At 48.1% G+C, this 20,888-nt stretch overlaps 1 protein-coding gene across 1 annotated transcript; it reads right to left on the bottom strand.

Moving 5' to 3' along the window:
• Window positions 1–5,934: 5,934 nt before the first annotated feature.
• IL19 (interleukin 19) lies at window positions 5,935–11,756 on the bottom strand. The gene is made up of 5 exons (XM_040985283.1): window positions 11,613–11,756; window positions 11,422–11,487; window positions 8,500–8,652; window positions 7,548–7,622; window positions 5,935–6,030 (listed from the first exon to the last, which is right to left on the bottom strand). Exons 1-5 carry the CDS (start codon window positions 11,754–11,756, stop codon window positions 5,935–5,937), a joined length of 534 nt encoding a protein of 177 aa, XP_040841217.1.
• Window positions 11,757–20,888: the final 9,132 nt, after the last annotated feature.

Genomic DNA, 20,888 nt, shown 5'->3' with positions numbered 1-20,888 from the left:
TGCTGTCACTGAGAACATCTATTTCTTGCAAGCCCACCTCATGAAAGCCAGCAAAACTGCTCCTCCTCCTGGCCTCACATGCAGGATGCACAGTCCATTGGGCCATGATGATTGCAGCCCAGGCTTCAGGGGAGAGCATGCCAAGTGTGCAGCCCAGCTCCACAGCCAGCTGCATGATCCCAGGTGTGCTGCGGGAGCCAGCTAAGTCTCAGACCTCATCATCTGCATAGTTGGGGCTGCCGACAGTCCTAATCTTAGAGCAGCAGAGAACACAGCCATCCTCCCCTCACTGCCTGGTCACATGCTGCTCCTGACCTTGTCATTCCCTCTAGAACCAAGCCTCCCAGCTTAGAAACCTGGGTCTGCTGCTATGGGCCCCTGGGTGAGTGGCTGCACCCTACCTCTCTATGCCCAGCTTCCTCCTTGGGGTCTGCATTCCTGTACTGCCAGCGTTCAGCAAAGTGCTCTTACTCATTTCTTTTCATTCTCACAATTTCTGCCAAGTTCTTGTGACAATTAAATAAATTGTATATTCATACATTTTATGTTATATGTCTTTCTTAGACTTGCCTGGAATCCAGAAATCACTATGGAAATGCTTAATGTGTTTTCTGCTTTATTTTATTGTCTTAATTCGTACCAATCATTTATTTAATAAATATAAATCAGATGCAGGTGCTTAGCCTCTTGTTTAAGACATGAATGATCCATATCAGTGTAACTGGATTAGAGTCCTGACTCCAGATTCCTGCCAGTGCACACCCTAAGAGGCAGTGGTGGTGGTGACAGCTGCAGTACCTGGGTTTCTGCCACCCAAATGGGAATTGTGGATTGAGTGCATGGCTTCTGGCTTCTGTCCCTGAACCATCACAGGCACCTGGGGAGTTAACTGACGGAAAGGAGAGCCTGTGTTTACTCTCCCCTGCCCAACTTCTTAGAGAAAAACATTCCTAAATAAAGGCAACTTTAACACTGATTAAGTACCAAGTAATAAATAAACCAAAAACCTCCCCCACTCCCCAACACACCCACCCACCCACACATACACACCCACACACACACACACATAGAGCTTTACATTCAAGTGAGGAAGCATGCAATAAACAAAATGAGATGCTAAGAAAACAGGAAAACAGCTACCAGTAAGGTTGCTGAGGGTGGAAATGGGAGAACCTCAGGGGCCTGCCCTTCTCTTGCCATGCAAGGCAAGAGAAGCCATAGAACCAGGGTGTGGCTCCTGTCTCAGTCCCGCAAACAGGCAGCCCTCTACTGTATGGAGGTTTCTGTAAGCCCTTGATGGCACTTAATGCTCACAGCAACCCTTGGAGAATGCTGCTAATATCTCCTTGTATAGAAAAGGAAGTGCTATACCTGCACACAGCAAACAGGAATTGCTCTGTATGCATCAGCTGCTCAGGAAGGTGTTTGTGCTCTGCATCATCCAGGCAATGTCCACCCCGGCGTCTGGCTGTGTTCACTGGCACTGGACCTCTTACCAGAGTTTCCCTTACCTGTGGGATGTGTTTATTAAATTTTCATATTCTGAGAATCAAAATGGCAGAATGAGGTAAGGACATGCTTAAACAGATGGAGAAATATTAGCCACTGTGAAGCAGAGCGGGTACATTTCAGGAAACAGGAGAGGACAGAATAGAAGAGTTCTGCAGTACCTGGAGACTCAGAGACACAGGAAAGCAGCAGACACAACGGTGTGGTGTTGCAGTGACTGATACCCCAATGGCATTCAGTGAGTGGTGATCCGGATCGCCCTGGCAGCAGGAACTCCACAAGCAACCAAGTGGGAAGGCTGTTTCACTGGGGAAGCTCAGGAGGTGAACCCAAAGAACTACCCATCCTGCTGATCTGTTTGATTTGATCAGGAGCAGAGACAGAGCAGCAGATCCCAGACAGGCAGTGCAGAAACAGGGTAGATTTCACAACCCAGTCAGCCCCCTAGAGCCATATCAGGTGTCGTTTTGTTTAAGGAGGCAAGGGCTATGGACAGTACTGTGCATACACTGAGCTAGCAGTAAAATCATTTTTGGCTCAGTGAACTGCAACAATGTCACATTCTGCAGGTTCCACCTAAGACAGGTCTGGGTAGCCCTCAGACCTGACAGCCAGCAGATCAACAACTCTAGTAGTGTATGTCAGGCATCATTTTATACACTGTGGCAAAAGCTTTAGGACTGCAGGAGCCAACAGTGAGCTGTGCATGTTCTGAGCTCAGGGAGAAATCACTGAGCCCATTGGATTGCACTGGTCCTGCAGGAAAATAATACCAAGTATGGCATCGTACAGGTCAAAATAGGTTTACATGACCCACAGACCTAACAACCAACAGGTTCCAGCAAGATCAATACTACCAACAACCTAGCTATATAGAACACCTGGTGTTTCCCTAATCCTGGGACCTGCTCCAACCAGAAGTGGGAGAAAGTTTGTATAGACAACAGTGCAGCTCAGCATGGTATCACAGGAGGTAGAGATTGGTGAGCCAGGAGTTGGGGCTATGGAGACAATGATGGAAATCTAACATAAGAACCCAGACTTGGAACTTGCTGGAGGGAGTGGCACAATTGGCTGCAAACAAAGAGCTGTGTACCAATTGCAATAAGTAAAATTGAACTGTAGACCTGTGGGTGACACAGCTTAGAAACCTGCCCCAAGGAGAAAAATCTGCTAACCAGAAGTACGATGACCAAGAGCAAAAGAAGAGTCAAAGGTACAATGAATATTACTGAGGACTCCCCTGCAAAGGAGCAAAACCCTTTGTTAACTTCAGAGTTAATTGAGGAGTACATCAAGAAAATGGGGGATACAGAATTCAAAACATTTGTTATAAGACTTCTTAACGAGAAGCAACTAAAACAGGCATTCAAGGAATTTAAAGAATATGTGACACTGGAAATGAATCAAATGAAAGCTGATATATCAGAAATGAAGAATACAGTGGAGCAAATTAAAAGTACAGTGGAGAGTCTCCAAAATGGAATGAAGCAAGCAGAAGAACCTCAAAAATTAGAAGATATTTCCTATCACCAGGGGGAAGCAAACAAAAAGCTGGAAGCAGTGCTGGATCATACCAAAAAAAGGATTCAAGAATTGAAAGACACTATTAAAAGCCAAATATAAGAGTTGTGGGAGTCCCACAAGGTGCAGAAAGAGAAACTGGTTTTACAAATATATTTAATGAAATAATACAGGGAAAGTTCCCTAATCTAGAGAAAGAATTGAGAAACAACACTCAGAAGGGGCACAGAACTCCCAACAGGCTTGATCAAATGCGATCTTCACCAAGACACATGATCATCAAGCTTTCTTCAATAGAACACAAGGAAAAGATCCTTAAATGTGCATGTGCAAAAAGTCAATTGACATATAAAGGAATGCCAATTAAACTCACAGGAGACCTCTCACAGGAAACTATACAAGCCAGAAGAGACTGGAGCCACATAATCCAGATTCCAAAAGCAAAATTTGTTGGTCCAGGATAATGTACTCAGCAAAGCTTTCTTTTGTCTTTGAAAATGAAATAAAATTCTTCCACAGTAAAGAAAACTTAAAAGAATATGCCTCTTCCAAACCTGTCCTACAAATGATACTTAAAGATGTTCTCCTGACCACCCATTCATATTTACCCTGAATGTAAATGGCTTAAACTCATCAATCAAATGTCATGGATTAGTAGACTAGATTAAAAAACAAAACCCATCTATTTGTTGCCTACAGGAGACACATTTCACCAACAAAGATCAGGGGACACTATTATCTCATGGATTTTGATTTCTTTCATTATATTCACCTCTTCAAAACATTTTCTTCTGATTAAATTCTTCAATGACTCATAGATCATAGAGCAACATCATTTTCTTCAAGAAAGATCTTGATTTTCATTTCTTCGGCGACACATTTGTCATTCAGTAGCATGTTATTTAACTTCATGGGGTTGTTAATTTCTTTTATTTCTTTTTTTCTTCCTGTTGTTGATTTTGTTTTGTGGTTTTTTATTTAAGGGGATGTATAGTAACTGTGTAATGGAAACTGTTATATCCAGATGTGAGGATACAATGCAGTATGCATCTCTACTTCCAGATGATGATGGACTCCCAATAAACTGTTTACAGTATCTTCACGATAGGCTGCTGGACTCTCTGCGTTTGTCTATGCCCACAATGATGAGCATATGACTGTGTATGAAGAACTGTACTATAGTAATAATATAGGGGAACTCAATGGGCGGGGGAGGCACATGGGGGAATAAGGGAAATCCCAGGGCCTATGGAACTGTATCATAAAATGATAATAATAAAAAGAAGTAAAATTTTAAATTTTTTTCATCTTCATAATAAGCTTATCCTTTTCAGAAACACATTCTACCTTGCCCAAGGTGTAAATTCCTGGTGGATAGATCAGGTTGGGGAGACCTATCTATGCTGGGAATAGTGAGAAAGAAAAGAACGGCAACAAAGGCAGGGAAAATGTGTAAGGAGACAAGACAAGAATGTAAGGAGAGACATCAGCAATGAGAGTGACACAGGAAGAAGTTAGTGGTCAGTCAGAGGCCTCTGGCCATCTTTTGATGGCCTGGTGGACCTGGGTGGGGTATTCAGAGACCTGGTGCTACGATGTAGGTATGGCTAACCGAGAATGTTCTTCCTCAGGGATACCCATGTCAAACACTTGGGTGTGACTGTGTGAGATGTGGTGGTAAGAATTCCCCTTGGGTGGAGGAGAGCGGACCATGAGTGTGAAGTCCCGGGATCATCAAGGATGCTGCTCCTGGGAAGGAGCTAAGCTCATTCTCCTAGCATGCCAAGTGAATTTTCAGAAAGTAAGCTGTTTTTAAAATCACTCAACATGAGAACTGAGTATGACTGCATTTGTAGTGAGGGCTGAGTGTGAGTGCACCCACAGTGAGGGCTGAGTGTGACTAAACTCGCAGTGAGGGCTGAGTGTGAGTACACCTGCAGTGAGGGCTGAGTGTGAGTACACCTACAGTGAGGGCTGAGTGTGAGTGCACCCGCAGTGAGGGCTGAGTGTGAGTGTACCCACAGTGAGGGCTGAGTGTGAGTCCACCTACAGTGAGGGCTGAGTGTGAGTACACTCACTGTGAGGGCTGAGTGTGAGTACACCTGCAGTGAGGGCTGAGTGTGAGTGCACCCGCAGTGAGGGCTGAGTGTGGCTACACCTGCAGTGAGGGCTGAGTGTGACTATACCTGCTTTGAAGGTTGTGTGTACCTGTACCTGCCTTAAGGGCTGAGTGTGAATCAGACCTAGAATCCTGCCCTTAAAGCTCAGAAGCATGAGCTAAACAAGCCTCTTTTCATTCTGAAGTTACTTGGCCTCAGAAAATTTGTTCCAGTGATGAAGACACTCAGCTTACAGCAGGTGGCACTCAATATCTCCATTTGCCTATGTCTTTTCATTCCTGATTTCTCCATTCAGGACTCCTTGACTGACTCCCTGGATCAAAAGATGCTTTTACTCACAGGTAAAAAACAGCATTTATTAAGATTAATCAGGACAGTGTGCATCACAAAGGAACACAGAGCTCTCATTCTGTGGGATCAACAACCTCAAAATAAGTTACGGGGGAGTGGGCCTTGTCCTCCTGGGCCAGCTCACGGGACCTTGGAAAGACATATTCTGTGATTTATAAGACACTGGAGCACCTGGTATGCCTAGGTGGGGAAAAGGCAGCCTAGGACCAGTCATAAGATCTTCAGCTGCAGAGCAGGATCTGCTTGGCTCCAGTGCCTCCCTACATCCTCCAAACCACACAGTGACAGCTCAAAGTCAACAGAAGGCCTTCTCCCAAAAGCCTGACACTGGGATATGCATGAGGAGGTCTTCCTCATGTTCCTCCCCCTTCCAGATCAGCTGTCGCCCCAAGAAATTTCACGGTGGAGTGATCAAGTGGTCGTCCTGGTGTCAGGCTGCAGAGCCGTCTTGGTGATTCTCGCTAAGCCAGGCCAGAAAGACGTTGAGCTCTCCCAGTGACTTGATGGCGGCTGAGCGGGCCTCCAACTGAAACCAAGGAAGCCGCAGTCAGCACCTGCTGTCCCAGACCCTACGTGACCCCTCAAGCACTCACCCCATAGTCTGGTCCCCACAGGGTTCTTTTTCATTCATGGAATGTATTTGCACAGCATAATCCTAGAATTTCATTCCATAAATCAGCAGATGTAAGTAAGTGCTGGCTTCTTCTAAGTAAAACAATCCTGGTGGGCCAGCCCTTGGCTTAGCATCTTTCTCACATTAGTCCCTCTTCTCCCAGGAAGTCTTAATCCCCTTGATGCTTGATGTTCCCATCTGACATGGCCTGAGGGTGAGTGTCCTGTCCAACCTCAGGAGGCGAGAGAGCCCCAGAGTTAGAACTGGAGCCCACGTGACCTGATTCACTCTGCCTCCTTCCCCGATAGCCCAGAGGGAGGTGGTAGGTCTCAAGACATATCCCATGGAGCCAGCCCACATGGGAGCTAATCCTGCACTTACCGTTTGGTTGCAGTGTGAACCGATCTCACCCACCCTGATGTGCCTTGGTTTCCTGACTTCTTATTCCCTTCACAGGAAACTCATCCCTTTGTTGGGAACAATCACTGTGAATCCTTCTTGAGTGCCTAGACAGTACCTGGCTCATAGCAGCAACTATATACTATTAGCTGTTGCAGTCCTAGCATCTCAACCTCCCCCACAAAGAAGCAGAGCTCTGAGCAAACCTCAACCTCCTTCCTCATCAAAACATCGGCTCATGCAGGGGTGAGTTTGAATGCAAAAATCCAGGGTTGGACCAAGACCTATGGAGCCAGAATCTGCCTGGTATCCAGGTCTTCAGGAGACACAGGGAACAAACAGCTTCTGTGCCAACATCCATAGCTGAAGACCTCAGCACATACAGTGTTGAGGCCGGGGAGTGACCACAGTACACTCCCAGACCCATGCCCGGTACCTAAAGCATGCAGCTCACAGCCATTCTTTGCTCCCTCAGCATCGTCCCCATCTTAAGCAGCGTGCACTGTCCCCAGACAATAATCCAGGTTAGGCCTGCCATGTGAGAGCACAAGGAAACAGTGAGGCAGGCTGCAGTTTGGACACTGATTAAGGTGCCTACATTTGAGTACCTGAGTTCAATTCCCGGCCCCGCCTTTTTCTGCCCATACAGATGCTGGGAAGCAGTGAGTGATGGCTCAAATAACTGGGTTCCTGCCACTCACATGAAAGACCTGAAACGAGTTGCCAGCTGTGGCCACTGTGGGCATCGGGAGCATGAACTGGTAGTTGAGATCTCTTTCTTTCTCCCTCTCTCCCTGTCAAACATAATGATAAACTTTTCAACGTGGTGGAGGGTTAATGGAGCAGGAAAGCCCAGGGAATTAGCCAGTCAGGCAAAATCTACACACTCTTTGCACTGGCTCACAAGTAGAAAGGTCCTCACTTGATACTAGCTGAGCAAAGGAGTGAATCTGAGTCAGGAGGAGGTTGAAGGGTTGCCACCCTCTCAGTCAGGCTCCTAATCTCGATGCCCACCTTCATTGTGACCTTACCTGATTATAGTTGTCATGGATGATTTGAGTTGCATTGGTGGCTTCCTCCCTGCAGTGACACTGTCTCTGCACCTGCTGTGATGGAGAAGCAGCGCCTGTCAGAGGAGCTTCCCAGCCTGCCATGTCCCCACATGAGCAGTTATCACGTTCCACCCTCCCACAGCATGAGCCAGGTGCATAAACTCAGCTGGGAGTGGCCAGTGGGGAATAGTCCCAGTTTGTAGACTCCACCTGCTTTTTCTGCCTGAACAGCTCATGAACCTATCAGTACTAGCAGAGCAGAAACCAACACTGTCTTACACCCTGTGAATATAACATCCCACAAGGTAAGGGAAAAAAGTTGGGTTAGTTAATTAATTAGTTGGTTAAACAAATCCATTAGATTTCATGCCCTTGATAGTGTAAGTAGGCCAGATGACAGTCATCGGCCTTTGTAGCTAGCTGAGGCTGTAAGCCCCAGAGGGATGAACTCACTTGCCACAAAGTTACAGAGGAAATGCTCAGCAAAAATGGAGCTAGAATCATGTTTTTCTCACACTCTAAGTTTTTGTTGGTTTGGTTTTCCTTTCCAATATTCGATTTTACTAGATCATAATGGGTTTTTCTGTGAGCCTTACGGCAAGACTCTCTCAAGAGACTAGACCTGGCTTGAAAACCCCCTAAGGCCAGAGGCAATGGGTACAACTGGGTTCATCTCTCTCCCAGGCCACAGGGGTCATCTCAAGGGATACTGTATGTGCACCAGTCACCCCACAACATCTCAGGAAATGTCAGTGGGCCTTGGGAGCAAAGTGACTGTGCAAGAGGCCTCCTGCCTGTGGATGAAGGATGGAGCAGGGGATTTCCTTTGCTTCCAGGCCTCTTTTAAAAGGCCAGCTGGGGCCAGAATGTCCTGGGCTCTCCCCAGGACAGACATGGAGCAGAAACTTAGAATCCCAGCCCAATGACTCACACATTGCTGAACCATCTTCTGCATGTGGAGGAAGGAATTGGCAATGCCACTGATTCTCCTCAAGATGTGCGGATCCGGCTCCTGATGATCCTTGAACACCCTGTCCACGTAGAATGCCAGGAGGTGCCCAGTCACGCAGCACACATCCAGTGGCTACAGACACAAAACAGAAACTCCAGAAGCTCCAGTTCTTGGTATCTGTCCAGTGTGGACAGCACTAGGGCAGAGAACTGAGAATCATTTTCCAAAATCCATAATGGTCTCGGAGTGTTCCTCCCCTCTTACCACATCAAAGCCACTGGAGCCACAGCAAGGAGGAGAGAGCTCCAGTTGACCCCTCTTTCTGCATGGCCCACAGAGAGGATGAGGCCAGGAACCAGTCAAGGACTAGAATTCTCTGGCTAGCACCCACAGCATGGCCTCACTGACTTCTGCTCACATCCTTCCAGGAATAGGGCGTCTCCCCCAGAAGAGGGCTGATGGCCAGGCAGCTTTCTTGGAAAATGCTCCTTCACATTCAGAGGTTGAAGCTGGCCTCTCTGCTGAATCTTGCATGCACCTCCACTCAACGGCTGCCACATGCCGTGCACACTGTACTGCGCTCACATACCTTCCTTAGTAATGAGCATGTGCTTTCCTCAGACCGCAGTGCTGGGCTCCCTTCCTGTCTCTCCTTCCCAAATACCAGAGAGCACTTGAATGATCCGAGCCTTATGAGAATGTAGACTGACACCTGAGGTGTTGGGTACAGCCTTGGGGGGAGTACTCAGCCTGCACAGCGCTCAATTCTCAAAGAAGGCTCCTAAGTCCCAGAGAAGCTAATCAGATACTTTCTGACTAGCAGTTGACACTCTGCCTGTCCTGGAGTGCCAGTGGGTAACTCTGCTGAAGATTTACTCTTAAGTCTAAGCAGGCAGTGGTTCACAGAAGTGACAGTGCCTCTGCGTTTATTATTAAACAAACACTGTCTTTTTCTTGCCCCAAGGAGTACTTTTCCTACATGGCCTCAAACTCCATTTGCAATTCTAAACCTTTCTCCTTCCTCTGCTACTGCAGGGTCCCTTAATCTGTCTCTGAGATAAGCAACAATTGTGGCACTAGCAAAAGTCACAGAGAAGAGCAAAGGACGGGAGCAAGAGCCAAGAGCGAGCAGGAGAGGGGAAAGAGAATGAAGATCTGAATCCCTGTTGATGCCTTGCCTTACTGCACTGCAGCTTGGGAGAACAGAAAGTCTGGAGATGGGGGTCCACACATCGGGGTCCATTTCTGACTCAGTCACAAATGAGTCACTCTTCCATCCAACATCTCCATGTCCTTATTTGAAAGTATTCATCTGAAAATAGTAGTCTCCAGCATTCCTTCCAGCCGTGCCATCTCAAGAGTCTCAAATGGAGTTGGTTAAGAATAGTGTTTACTAAGTGGCTACATCTGACCACCACAATGAGTCACTGCATGGAAGAATTGTGGAGGTCTCCCTGACCTATGCTTCGATTGCTAAGAAAACAGGAACTTACCACTCTATCACATAGATTCCTGAAAAACCAGATCTTTCTAGAAGATTCTCAAAGACTAGAGGAATTCTACTTATTTATTTATTATTTTTTATTTGAAAGGCAGATTTTACAGAAAGAAGGTGAAACAGAGAGACAGATCTTTCATCTGCTGGTTTACTCCCTCAATGGCCACAATGTCCAGAGCTGAGCTGATCCAAAGCTAGGATCCAGGAGTTTCTTTTCAGGTTTCTCATTGGGGTTCAAGGGTCCAAGGACCTGGGCCATCCTCTGCTGTTTTCCTAGATCATAAACAGGGATGTGGATGGGAAGTAAAGCAACCAGGACATGAACTGGCGCCCTTATGGAATGCCAGCACTACTGGCAGACAATTTAGCTTGCTATGCCACTGCCCAACTCAAGATGCTCACACTTTTAAAGCCACTTCTTGAGGTCCATGTTGTGGTGCAGGGGTCAAAGTCACCACCATATTGAGATGCCAGTTGAAATCACAGCAGTTCCACATCCAATCCAGCTCCCCTGCTGGCACACCTGAGAGACAATGGATGATGGCTCAGGTGCTTGGGTCCCTGCCACTTGCATGGGAGATCCAGAGGGAGTTCAGAGCTCCTAACTAGCCTGGAAGAACTCTGGTCAATGTGAACATTTGGGGAGTGAATCAGAAGTTCAATGAGCTCCCTCTCTCACTCTATCTTCACCTCTTTTTTGCTAATGAAATAAGCAAAAGCACCCCTCATGTCTTCTTTTATAAAATGAATTATTCCCTGGTGAGGTATACAGCCTGTCTGCATAACTGAACCACTGTCCTTGCCAGTGACCCTCACTGGGCATAGACACATTGTGGCCACAGAGCTTGGAGCTCAAAGCATTCAGTAACCACCACCTTAATTGCAGCAGGTACCCAGCCTGGTTTTCAAGCGTCTCTGTAAGGTGACCCCAAGGTATTGTTCCTCCATATTCCCTCCCACTCACCTATTTGTCCTTTGTATCACCAACCAGTCACCTCACTGCTCCTGACTTAAGTTCAGCCTCCACTAGTGTTACACCTATGTCCCATATGAATCCACTGATTGAAATTATCCTCAGCTTTTAAGTCAAAATGCATACATTCTTTCCAAAATTACCCCCTACACACACACACACAAACACACACAAACATGTTCCTAATGCCACAAAATTCATCCATTCTAAGCACCCAGCTTTGCCAAGATCTCTCTAGGATGGTGGCACTTCTCAAAATCCTGGGGAGCCCAGCACCCCCTGACTCCCACACACATGAGATGCCATCCTGAGCAGGTAAAGTACCCAAAGCTTAGGGACAAGAAAAGGTGGGGAGGAAACTTCTTTTTCAGCCCAGGGCCATTGTACCATAAGGATGATAAGGCAGGAAAGAGCAGACACAAGCCAATACCTTAATGCTCTGCAGGTTCTCCAGGGTGGACAGGACAGTGATGTTTTGAAAGGTATCATTGGCTTGCTGCATGGGAAACAAGAGCAGACAGATGAGTATGAACTATGAGCAAGCACTGTCCTCCTGGGATGCAGTAGGTTGAGAGAAGCTAGCACAGCCCCTGCCCACCCCTCACCTCAACCCACACTCACCATGGCTCTTTTGATGTCTTGGAAACTCTGCTGCAGGTGGTGCATGTCCATGGAGATGGGACATCTCCTGAGAGCATGGCTGTGCCCTAAGCATAGGATGGCCATCATGCCCAGGAGCCAGAGGGGCACACCATGTGCCTTCATGTCCTACAGACAGGGGTGCACATCAGCTGCCCAGCCTGCAGATGAGAGAGCCATGAAGATGGGGCCCCTCATCTACTTCCCCTGGGAACCACAGAGGGCAGGCCAGGGGGAAGCCAGGAGGAGACTTAAGACCTCAGCCAGTGGAGCTCCAGGGGCAACTGCCTCCTTCTTCTTCCTTGAATCAACCAAATGTGAGCCCTGGCCCTCCCCACACCCCCTACTCCCTCCTCATCTGCCCCCCTCCAGGGCGCAATGCAGCTTGCTCTCTCTCGTGTCTCTCTCTCTCTCCCTTTCTCTCTCTCTTTCTCTCTCTCATCCCAGCAAGCAGATTCATGTGTATATCACTGCCTTCTATGACTCAACACAGCTCACTTTGTCAACAGGAGTGAAAAAGCATTGTTTTTAATAAGTTAAATAGGAAAAATGCCCTAGGAATTAGGCAATAGATCTGAGAAACCATAAAACCACATTTGGTTTTTAATGGTTGCCCCCAAAATAGAAGACACCCTCCCGTTACCATCTCTCTATGTGCCATGACTTAAAATCAGTGCTTGGGAGCCAGCTCGGCAGATTTCACCTCCTACCCCCTGGTGAGGAGACAGAGAAGGTATCCCCTAACCCCCGAAAAGTCCATGCTGACATCCTCATGTCTGTTGCTCCTAGAACCAGTGTGACAGGGACAGCTTGCAGCCAGCTTCCTCCTAGGCAGGACTGTTGCCTCTTCTAAGCATCTCACCCTCCTTGCCTCTGTCCCACCACCTCTCCCTTGACCCACTCTAAGTGGCATTCCATGATGCACAGAGTGACCACCCAGCTGACTGCACTTCTTTCTCAGACATCCCCACCTTCCTACTAGCACAAGCTTCATGGACAGAGTTAAGCATGCTAACTGAGTCTGAGGACCACACAAGGGACTTGACCAGCCCCTGCCCAGCACCCTCCACAGTGCCCACCAAACACTGTCACTTGCAGCTGTGTGTGCTGGAGTCATAATGGCAAGGGTGGACATAGTGACAAGTCCATTGAGGGGCTGCAGAGTTCTCCCCCACCACTGGCCACACTCATGGCCACTGTGACTTAGAACTGTGCCTGCTCCTCCCCCACTGCCCATCCTTGGGTTCTCCTGCTTTAGAAAGGAAGAAGCTATGAATCCTTCCCAGTGAAGATGTGCATTAAGAACTCATCAATTCTTTCCAGCAAAGCAAAGGAAGAAATTCCACAGGCAAGGAAGTGTACAGGGAGACAGCACACCACCAAGTTTTGTCCCCTCTTAAGGAGATTCCAGGCACCTTGAGTCATTCAGAGAGTCCACAGCACATGTGGGACGCCAGACGTCCTCCTAACTGTCTCCTCCATGAGCCACAGGCACCCAGAGAAATAGAGCCTGTTTTCAGCCCCATTTCTGCAAGGAGTGCCCTGAGAAGTGGGAGGGTGCCCTCCGCCAGGCCGAGACCCCTCTCACAATTCCCCTCCACTGGTCCCCACACCTCAGCTGGAAAGGTTAGACAGATAGCAACTCACTCCTGATTGGGTTCCACTGAGCCCGCAGCACATTTTATGCTTAGAGATAGTTGATAGTGTAAGCATTTGAAATAACATAGCACATTATAAAATGCCCAGCACAGTTTCTGGGACACAAATGAGATGGCATGGCGAAGACATTGATGGCCCAACCTTCTGCCCAGTTCCCAGTCCATCTCATTGACAGTTTGGTCCCAGGCAGTTCATCCTAGGCAGTGTCCCTCCCCTCTCCACAAAACACCCAGTTCCTCAGGCGGTCTTGGTGTGACAACAGGTCCCCTCCCTGCACCTGTGATGGATGCAGCCTCTGGTGGTGGCAGCTGCAGCTTTGATGTCTCAAAGCTCTCTGGGGCAGATGCTCAGCTTCAGCTCTCCTCTTCCTGGGCAGCTGCTCCTGGTGCCTTGCTCTTTCCCACTTGGAAAGGGCCGGTCACTTTTATGCAGGTGCATAAGAGGAAATGCTGTCAAGCTGACTGGGTGGGGACAATTTTTTTTTTTTAACTTCTGGAGATAAGTTTTCCCCTCATTTCCTTAATTGTTTTTCATGTCTTTTTTTTTTTTTTTTTTTTTTTTTTTGCTACTTTGTGATGGAGCTGATTAATCACTATGAAGAAATGCCTCTTTCTCCTGGGTCTTGACGTGCAGCTTCTGGGAAAAACAAACTCCATCACCATGCAAATGAGACCGTCTTACAAGTCCGTATCCACACCAAAGCATCCAAGTTGGTTCACTTTCTGAGCAACAATACCCTGCAGGCAATGTCGTTAAGTCACTCTCTCTGGAAGGCCATGCCCAGTGGGCTAGCTGCCAATCCCATGAGACTCGGCAGGTGTCCCTCACTCCGGCTCAATCCACCTCCCGGAGGCTGCACAAGCCCACTGAGCTCCTACTATGTGCCAGTCACGAGCTGGGTGTTCTACATTATTTTGTTTAACTTCACAAGAAACATTTCCTTCTCTCCTAAATACAAGAATTCCTTTATGTGCCTTCTCCTTCCCCCTGGTCTTGTGCCCTAGGGGGAGATGGGCTCTTTCCCTCTGGATCAATGCAGAGACAAACAAAGCTGGGAAGAAGAGCTAAAGAGCAACAGTTGGCAGCAACCAGAGCAAGCTCTGAATTCTGGTCATTGGGGCAGATGATGCTTTATTTATGCTTCTTCTACCAGTCCCACCACAAAATCCTCCAAGGAGCAAGGCTTTGGGTGATGTAAAGACAAGATATGAATAGCATCCTCCCCAAACACAAACTCCTGGAATAAATGCAACTTCTTGGGCTGGCATTGTGGGACAGTGGGTAAAGCCACTGTCTGCAACACTGGCATCGAATATGGACACGAGTTCAAGTCCTAGCTGCCTCTCTTCCTATCCAGCTCCATACTAATGCTCTGGGGAAAGCAGCAGAAGGTGATCCAACTGCTTGGGTCCCTGCTACTCACATGGGAGCCTTGGAAGAAGCTTCTGGCTCCTGGCTTCCACCTGGCCCATCCCTGGCTGTTCTAGCCATCTTGGGTTGTGAACCAGTAGATGAAAGATTCTCTCTCTCTCTCTTTCTCTCTCCCCACCCCTTCTCTCTGTAACTGATTTTCAAATAAATAAAATTTTTTTTCAAAATGAATAACTTCTGGCTCTCTGTCTCCTTGGAGAGATACTTGCAAAACCAGATACTTCAAACCTTCTGAAGCTCCATAAGCCACAAGGGCTTGAGTGAGCTTATGGACGTGTCTCACAGCCAATGCTGCCTTTGTGACTGTGCACCCAGGCAAGGAGAGTAGATCTTCCTTAGGGGTTGAGAGACCCCTCCCTACGCCCTCTGGAGGAAGGGAATGGGACTGCTCTTGACCCTGGGGTGTCCTTCATTTTCCACCCTGGTTCCCCCAGGGCTGAGGGGAGGTGGGTGCTGAGTCTCTTGGTGAGAGGATTATGACACAGCCCAGGGGAGCACAGACTGGATGCCATGACCTTACTTTCAGGGCAGGGCAAGGATGTCCTAGCAGGAAGCCTGTTGGAGAAGCGGCTGTGTGGAGTGTTTCTAGCTCCTCTTGCAGCATACAGTCTCAACACCTGTTTATTCAGCTATAATATGGCCACCTACTGAATACTCACCACATGGGCGTGGCATGAAGATACATGATTCCCTGGAAGCCCTCGGCCCAAACCCAACAATTCAAAAATGACTTTTGTTCTTAATTTCACAATGCCTGCATGAACCCCTAAACCAAGAGGAATCAGAGAAGAACAGTAGGAGATGGTTTCTCTCCATTTCAAGCCTTGGTGCCTAACACCTAATATACAGAACAAAAACAGACTGAGACATAAGTGCATCCTCCAGAATGGCAATCAAACTCAGAGTGATTCTTGGAACCAGGACGTACAGAACCATGGAAGCCATTGCCCTTCCATTTGCTGAATGAGGGAGTGGCAAGAACGCAGAACACTTGTTCCAAATCTTCCAGCTCCTCCTCCCCAGCCAGGGCTGCCTCCAGCTTCTTGCACCACTTACGGTGGTACTAAACCACTTCCTCTTCATGAAAGAACAGAGACCATCCACTCCTGAGTGCAAGTCTTGGAGCCCAGGTGAAAGCTGTCCAACTCCAAAGGGTGTCATGCCCATGGCCTTCCACGGAGCAAGGAGCCTCGGAGGAGACCAGGTGGAGTGCTACCATGGGGATTGCAGGAAACCAATTGGCTCTAATTGAATAATTTAGGCTAGATTTGAAGAAGGCTCTACCACAAGGACTGTAATGCCCTAGAAAATAGGACAGGGAAACAATTTGTTAAAGAAACAACTCTATTATTGATGAATGGGTATTTGCCTTGAGAAGTAAATAAGGATTTTAAAACAGATGGAATAGAAATACTTAATATCTTGATAAGTTATCATAGGTCATAATGATATGTTTACCATTGTATATAGGTATGAAAATAAAGTTTAAAAAGATTAAATACTCAGAATGGAGGAATCGATTTATTTTAAATCCAATTATTTTACTTTGTTTAGAAAGAGACAGACAGAACACCCATCTGCTGATTCATTCGCCAAATGATCACAAGGACTAGGGCAAGGTCACAGCTGGGAATTAGGAACGCAATCCCGGTCTCCCAGGTGATGGTGATAATCTCCATGGCTGCCTCCCAGGGTCTGCAGGTAGCGGGAAGTTGGAGCCAGGAGCTAGAACTAGCTATTAAACCAGCTAGTTCAGTGGGAGACCGAGGTGTCTTAACTAGACCAAACATCTATACCAGAACTGATCTGTGGCCGTTTTGGAGTGGGAGCAGCTAAGGGGAGGAATGACTTCTAGAGTCTTACATGGACCATGCCATTGCACTCACAGGTAACAAGGGAGCTGAGATGGAGTGGTTTACACAGGAGAAACCAGAGGACATGTCTGGGTCAGGCCAAGGAATCTGCCCACATGGAAGACCTGGGCCAGGCTAAATAGCATAACCTGCCACCCACTGGTGCACATAAAAGCTGGAGCTGGGGAGCATGCCTGGCTTGGCTAGGCTATAGCACCCACCTGCAAATGTCAGAGCAGAGAATGGGCCATGTCAGGCTTGGCTGTAGCACCAACCAGAATGCCAAAGAACAGTATGTCGGGCAGATTATGTTGGGGACTTGGAGTTTTGCCTCTTTGGGGATGCAGAAAGAGAGCTGGGGTTGATGATGGGCCAAGCCAGGCCAGAGCACAGAACTCACCAGACAGGAACCCACCTTACACTCGTGGGAGATGGGGCTGGGAAGAGGCAAGGCTGGGTCAGGCTGTGGTACCTTCAGGCACATGCAAAGCCCAGTACTGAGGGCAGACCATATAAAGCAAGGTGACTGCACCCACTGACACACATGAGATCCAGGACATGAAAGCAGGCCTGAAGAGGTTGGTGAACTTCCTTATTAGGCTGCAACTCCCACTGTGGAGCACAAGAGCCAGAACAGGGTGCACGTTAGGCTAGATTGGGCCACAACACCAGCCAGTTCACATGAGGGCTGGGGATGGACCAGGCTGGGCTGTTACTGTGCTTGCCAAAAAGAGCTATGTCTGTGGGTGGACCAGGCTGAGCCAGTCTGCAGCACCTTCTGGTGAATGCCAAAACTGGGCCACAGTCCCTGTTGGCACATGCAAGATATGGAGCTGGGAGTGAGTCTAGTAGAGAAATTTTTGGGACTCCCTTGCTGGGTTACTGTACCTGTGAGCATAAAATCTGGGACTGGGAGCATGCCAGTCTGTAAACAGGTCACACTGGGCTAGGCTGCTGTACCCACAGACATATACAAGAGCCAGAATGGGTGCAGGCCAGCAGGGCTAGGCTGCAGCACCAATTGACAAGTGCTGCAACTAGATAACAAGTCATGTCAGGCTAGATCAGAATATACCCCCTCCCGACAAGTACAAGATCTGGAACTAGAAACACGCCTTGCAGAGGAACTGTGGACTCTCCTCTGCTAGGCTGTTCCTATCGCTGGTGAGCACAAGAACCAGAGCTGGAGGTAGGCCAGGCTGAACTAAACCACAGCACCCACGGGTGAGCACAAGAGCCAGATGGGATATGGACTGAGCCAGGCTAGGCTGCAGGAGAGCTTGGTATGCACAAAAACCAGGGCTAGAGCTGGAAGTAGGCCTGGTGGGGTTATTAGGAGTTACCCCAAATAGGACGCAGCACCTGCTGGTATGCCTGAGGACCAAATCTGTGGTGGGCTGGCTAAGCTGGCCTGAAGCACCTGTCAGTTTGCTTGACATATGGGACTAGGACAGAACTGACCAGGCAGCTGCATCCACAGGTACAGGCACTGAGTGTTACAACTGATAGGATGAACCTCTCCTTGTACTGGCTGGCACACATAAGAGTCAAATCTTAGGTCACTTCAGGTGAGATTTCTTGAGGGACTCTAACTAGACCACTGGACTTGGACCCCAGCCACAGGGAAAAAAATCACAGGATGTGTGGCCCAACCTTGGATTTCATGTACTGGGACTGGGCCTCCCCAGTTGCTGATACCTGTGCAGTGGGACAGCACGCCCAGATGCACACTGAAAACTTGGCAGCCAGCTCATTTAAGCCAGCAGGGGATGTCAACTGTCTCATCAGAGGATGGAGGCAGAACAGGGTGGACGATTCTCCTGGCCAAGCTTTGCAGCAAGTGTCTAGGTCTGTAGACGCACTAAGGCAGATTTGGTCAACCATTGGACTCTGGAAAGATTTTCTCAGCTCTGGAGCAATGAAATCAACTTCTCAGAACTATCAGAAACACTGGAGTGACACCCTCAAAACATTCTTCCCCACATCAGGGTTCCTAGGTGTCATCAAGTGACTGTCCTCTTTCCCTGGGTGCTGATGAAGTTTGACGTCAGGAAGCGTTCCCCTCCCCCACCTCCCCTGTGGACACAGTGGCGGGGGGGGGGGAGCCTAAACATTTGTCCCACCCACTTTCCCTCATAGCTGAACCTTTCTATCCTAATCTGAGGCCCTTAGGGACACACATCCCTCTAAATTATGTAAACAATATTAAAAAGAATTAAGTTTTTAAAAACCTCAGCAAGATTTACACTGCCTCACACCCCTGCTCCCACTCTCCATGGACACTAGTGATTGGTATTCAGCTTCCTCTTCTGCCACTCATCTCTGTAATTTTAAACAACGTGTCAACTGCTATTGCTTTACTTCTTATGCTAGAAATTATCTGTAGGCCTCCTACGCTAGAAGATGAAGACCTAGTTTTGTTTTTTGGTTTTTTGATTTATTTATTTGACTTGAAAGTCAGAGTTGAAGAGAGAGTGTGCCCGTCTGCTGGTTCGCTTCCCAGATGTCCTCAACAACCTGGGCCATGCGCTACTGCTTTCCCAGGCCATTAGCAGGGAGCTGGATGGGAAGTGGGCAGTCTGCACCTGAACTAAGTACCCAGAGCGGATGCCAGTGCTGCAAGCAGGAGGATTAGTCTGTTTGCCTTCCCTCACCCCACTCGCCACCCTGTACCCAGTTCCAGATCTAATGGCTTTTGTTACACCCTACAACACAGTCCTTCCTTCCTCCATCCTGACAACATAAACCTGTCACAGTAGCACCTTCCTTCCAGGGAGCACATCGGGCAAAACAGTCCAGGGACGTGAGAGCTACTGGGAGAAGGTGAGGTTCTTCTCTCCAGTAACCTTGGTATCTCATCTGGTTCCTAGGAAAATCAGAAGAATGACACCGGGTCAGAATGACGTATATGCTTTTGCTTCAATAGTTGACGTTTCTCATGGTTACACACTGAAGGTTTCTAGCCTGAAGGAGGTATAGACTAACAGTGACAGCTCACAGACACTGAGCATATTTCCCTGCAGGGACGCTGAATAAAGCCCTCATCTGCATTATCTCTTCTCAGTTTCACACTTGCTGGGTGACTTGAGATTTGGAAGCTGCTCAGCCACTAGCCCCAGGGTTCCCAGGCTGCAGTCAGTGGCAGAGCTAGATGTGCTCCCAGGCAGCCCATCTCTTGCACCTCTGTTCTGAGCCAGCGTCATCACTACACCAGACATAGAACACACATGTTAGGACAGCACTGAGGCTCAGAGAAGAGATGCATCTTACCCAAAATCATACCGCACACTGGCAGATTCTGGGCCATAGCCACCACCCCTGAACTTTTCAACCCAACGCTCTCTCCATTCTCAGGAGCTTTATCATTCTTCCAACTTCAGACCTTCTTATGAAAATGAAGACATCTCTCCAAGCAAAGGGCAAGTATAGTAACAGGTGATGAAGAGCATGCTTCGAGAGTGCCCATCCCCACTAGCAAATCCAGGCATGCAGGAAACTGTGATTCTGGAGAAATGGGATGTGCTTTTTTCCACATTGTTTACGGAGCTGAAAAACCAGATAAGCTGCCAAGATTTACACCCATGGATGCTGGGAGCCAGGGAGTTCCTGGGGAGGGAAGTGAAAGAGGGGGCAGGACTGGGCTGGAGGTGCTGACTTAGCCCGTGGTTCTTGGTCATCAGCAGGTGGCCAAAGTGAGGAGAAGTGCAGACTCCACCTGAGATCCTCAAGGTAGGGGGGCACCCAGGCTCAGAGCCACTTCCTGCATCTACACTGTTCTGGGAAGAACCCCAACCAGCAGCACTCACCCAAGGTCTCATCCCTGCTCTGGGATCCTGTCTGTTCAGCAAGCCAGAGGTCTAGCTCACACTTCCTTTGCTAGAGGATTTCCTCTGCCAGGGGTTGGCTGGTTCTCCACCAGGTTCCAAGTACAAGTTCATTCTGTGTGATGTATGCTACACCAGCCAACTGTCAACACCAATTTAGAGATGAGCTTAAGACTGAAACATAAAGCAAGAGGCAATTCCCCTAAGAATCTTGCCCTCACTGCATTTTCTCTCCTTGGTCTTGCCCCAGTACTTGGCACTCTGTTCATTTGTGATTGTTTGAGCCATTCTTAAAAAAAAATCTATCTCCTGCAAATCTTAAAGGCCAAGGGAATCTGAGACCCTGTCTGTGAAATAGTCCCTATTAGTAGCCAGATGGCTTCTTTGCTAAGTCAACTTTTTAGTTTGAGAAAAACCAAAGTCAGGCTGTGGCTTGCAAGCAAACTCTATGATGGCAGGGATCTTGTTCAACATTTTGCTCCCCCAAAAAC

This window comes from Ochotona curzoniae, unplaced genomic scaffold, assembly GCF_017591425.1.
Source record: "Ochotona curzoniae isolate NIBS_2020 unplaced genomic scaffold, NIBS_Ocur_1.0 contig_430, whole genome shotgun sequence".
Classification (NCBI taxonomy): domain Eukaryota; kingdom Metazoa; phylum Chordata; class Mammalia; order Lagomorpha; family Ochotonidae; genus Ochotona; species Ochotona curzoniae.
Note: the sequence above shows the minus strand (reverse complement) of the source record. Positions and strands in the feature narration are given on the sequence as shown.

Coding starts and splice junctions, on each gene's coding strand:
- IL19 (XM_040985283.1), bottom strand. CDS start 11,756: ATGAAGGCACATGGTGTGCCCCTCTGGCTCCTGGGCATGATGGCCATC. Junction 8,653..11,421: donor AGAACCTGCAGAGCATTAAG/GTATTGGCTTGT, acceptor TTGTGTCTGTAG/CCACTGGATGTGTGCTGCGT. Junction 6,031..7,547: donor TCCATGACAACTATAATCAG/GTAAGGTCACAA, acceptor CCTTGGTTTCAG/TTGGAGGCCCGCTCAGCCGC.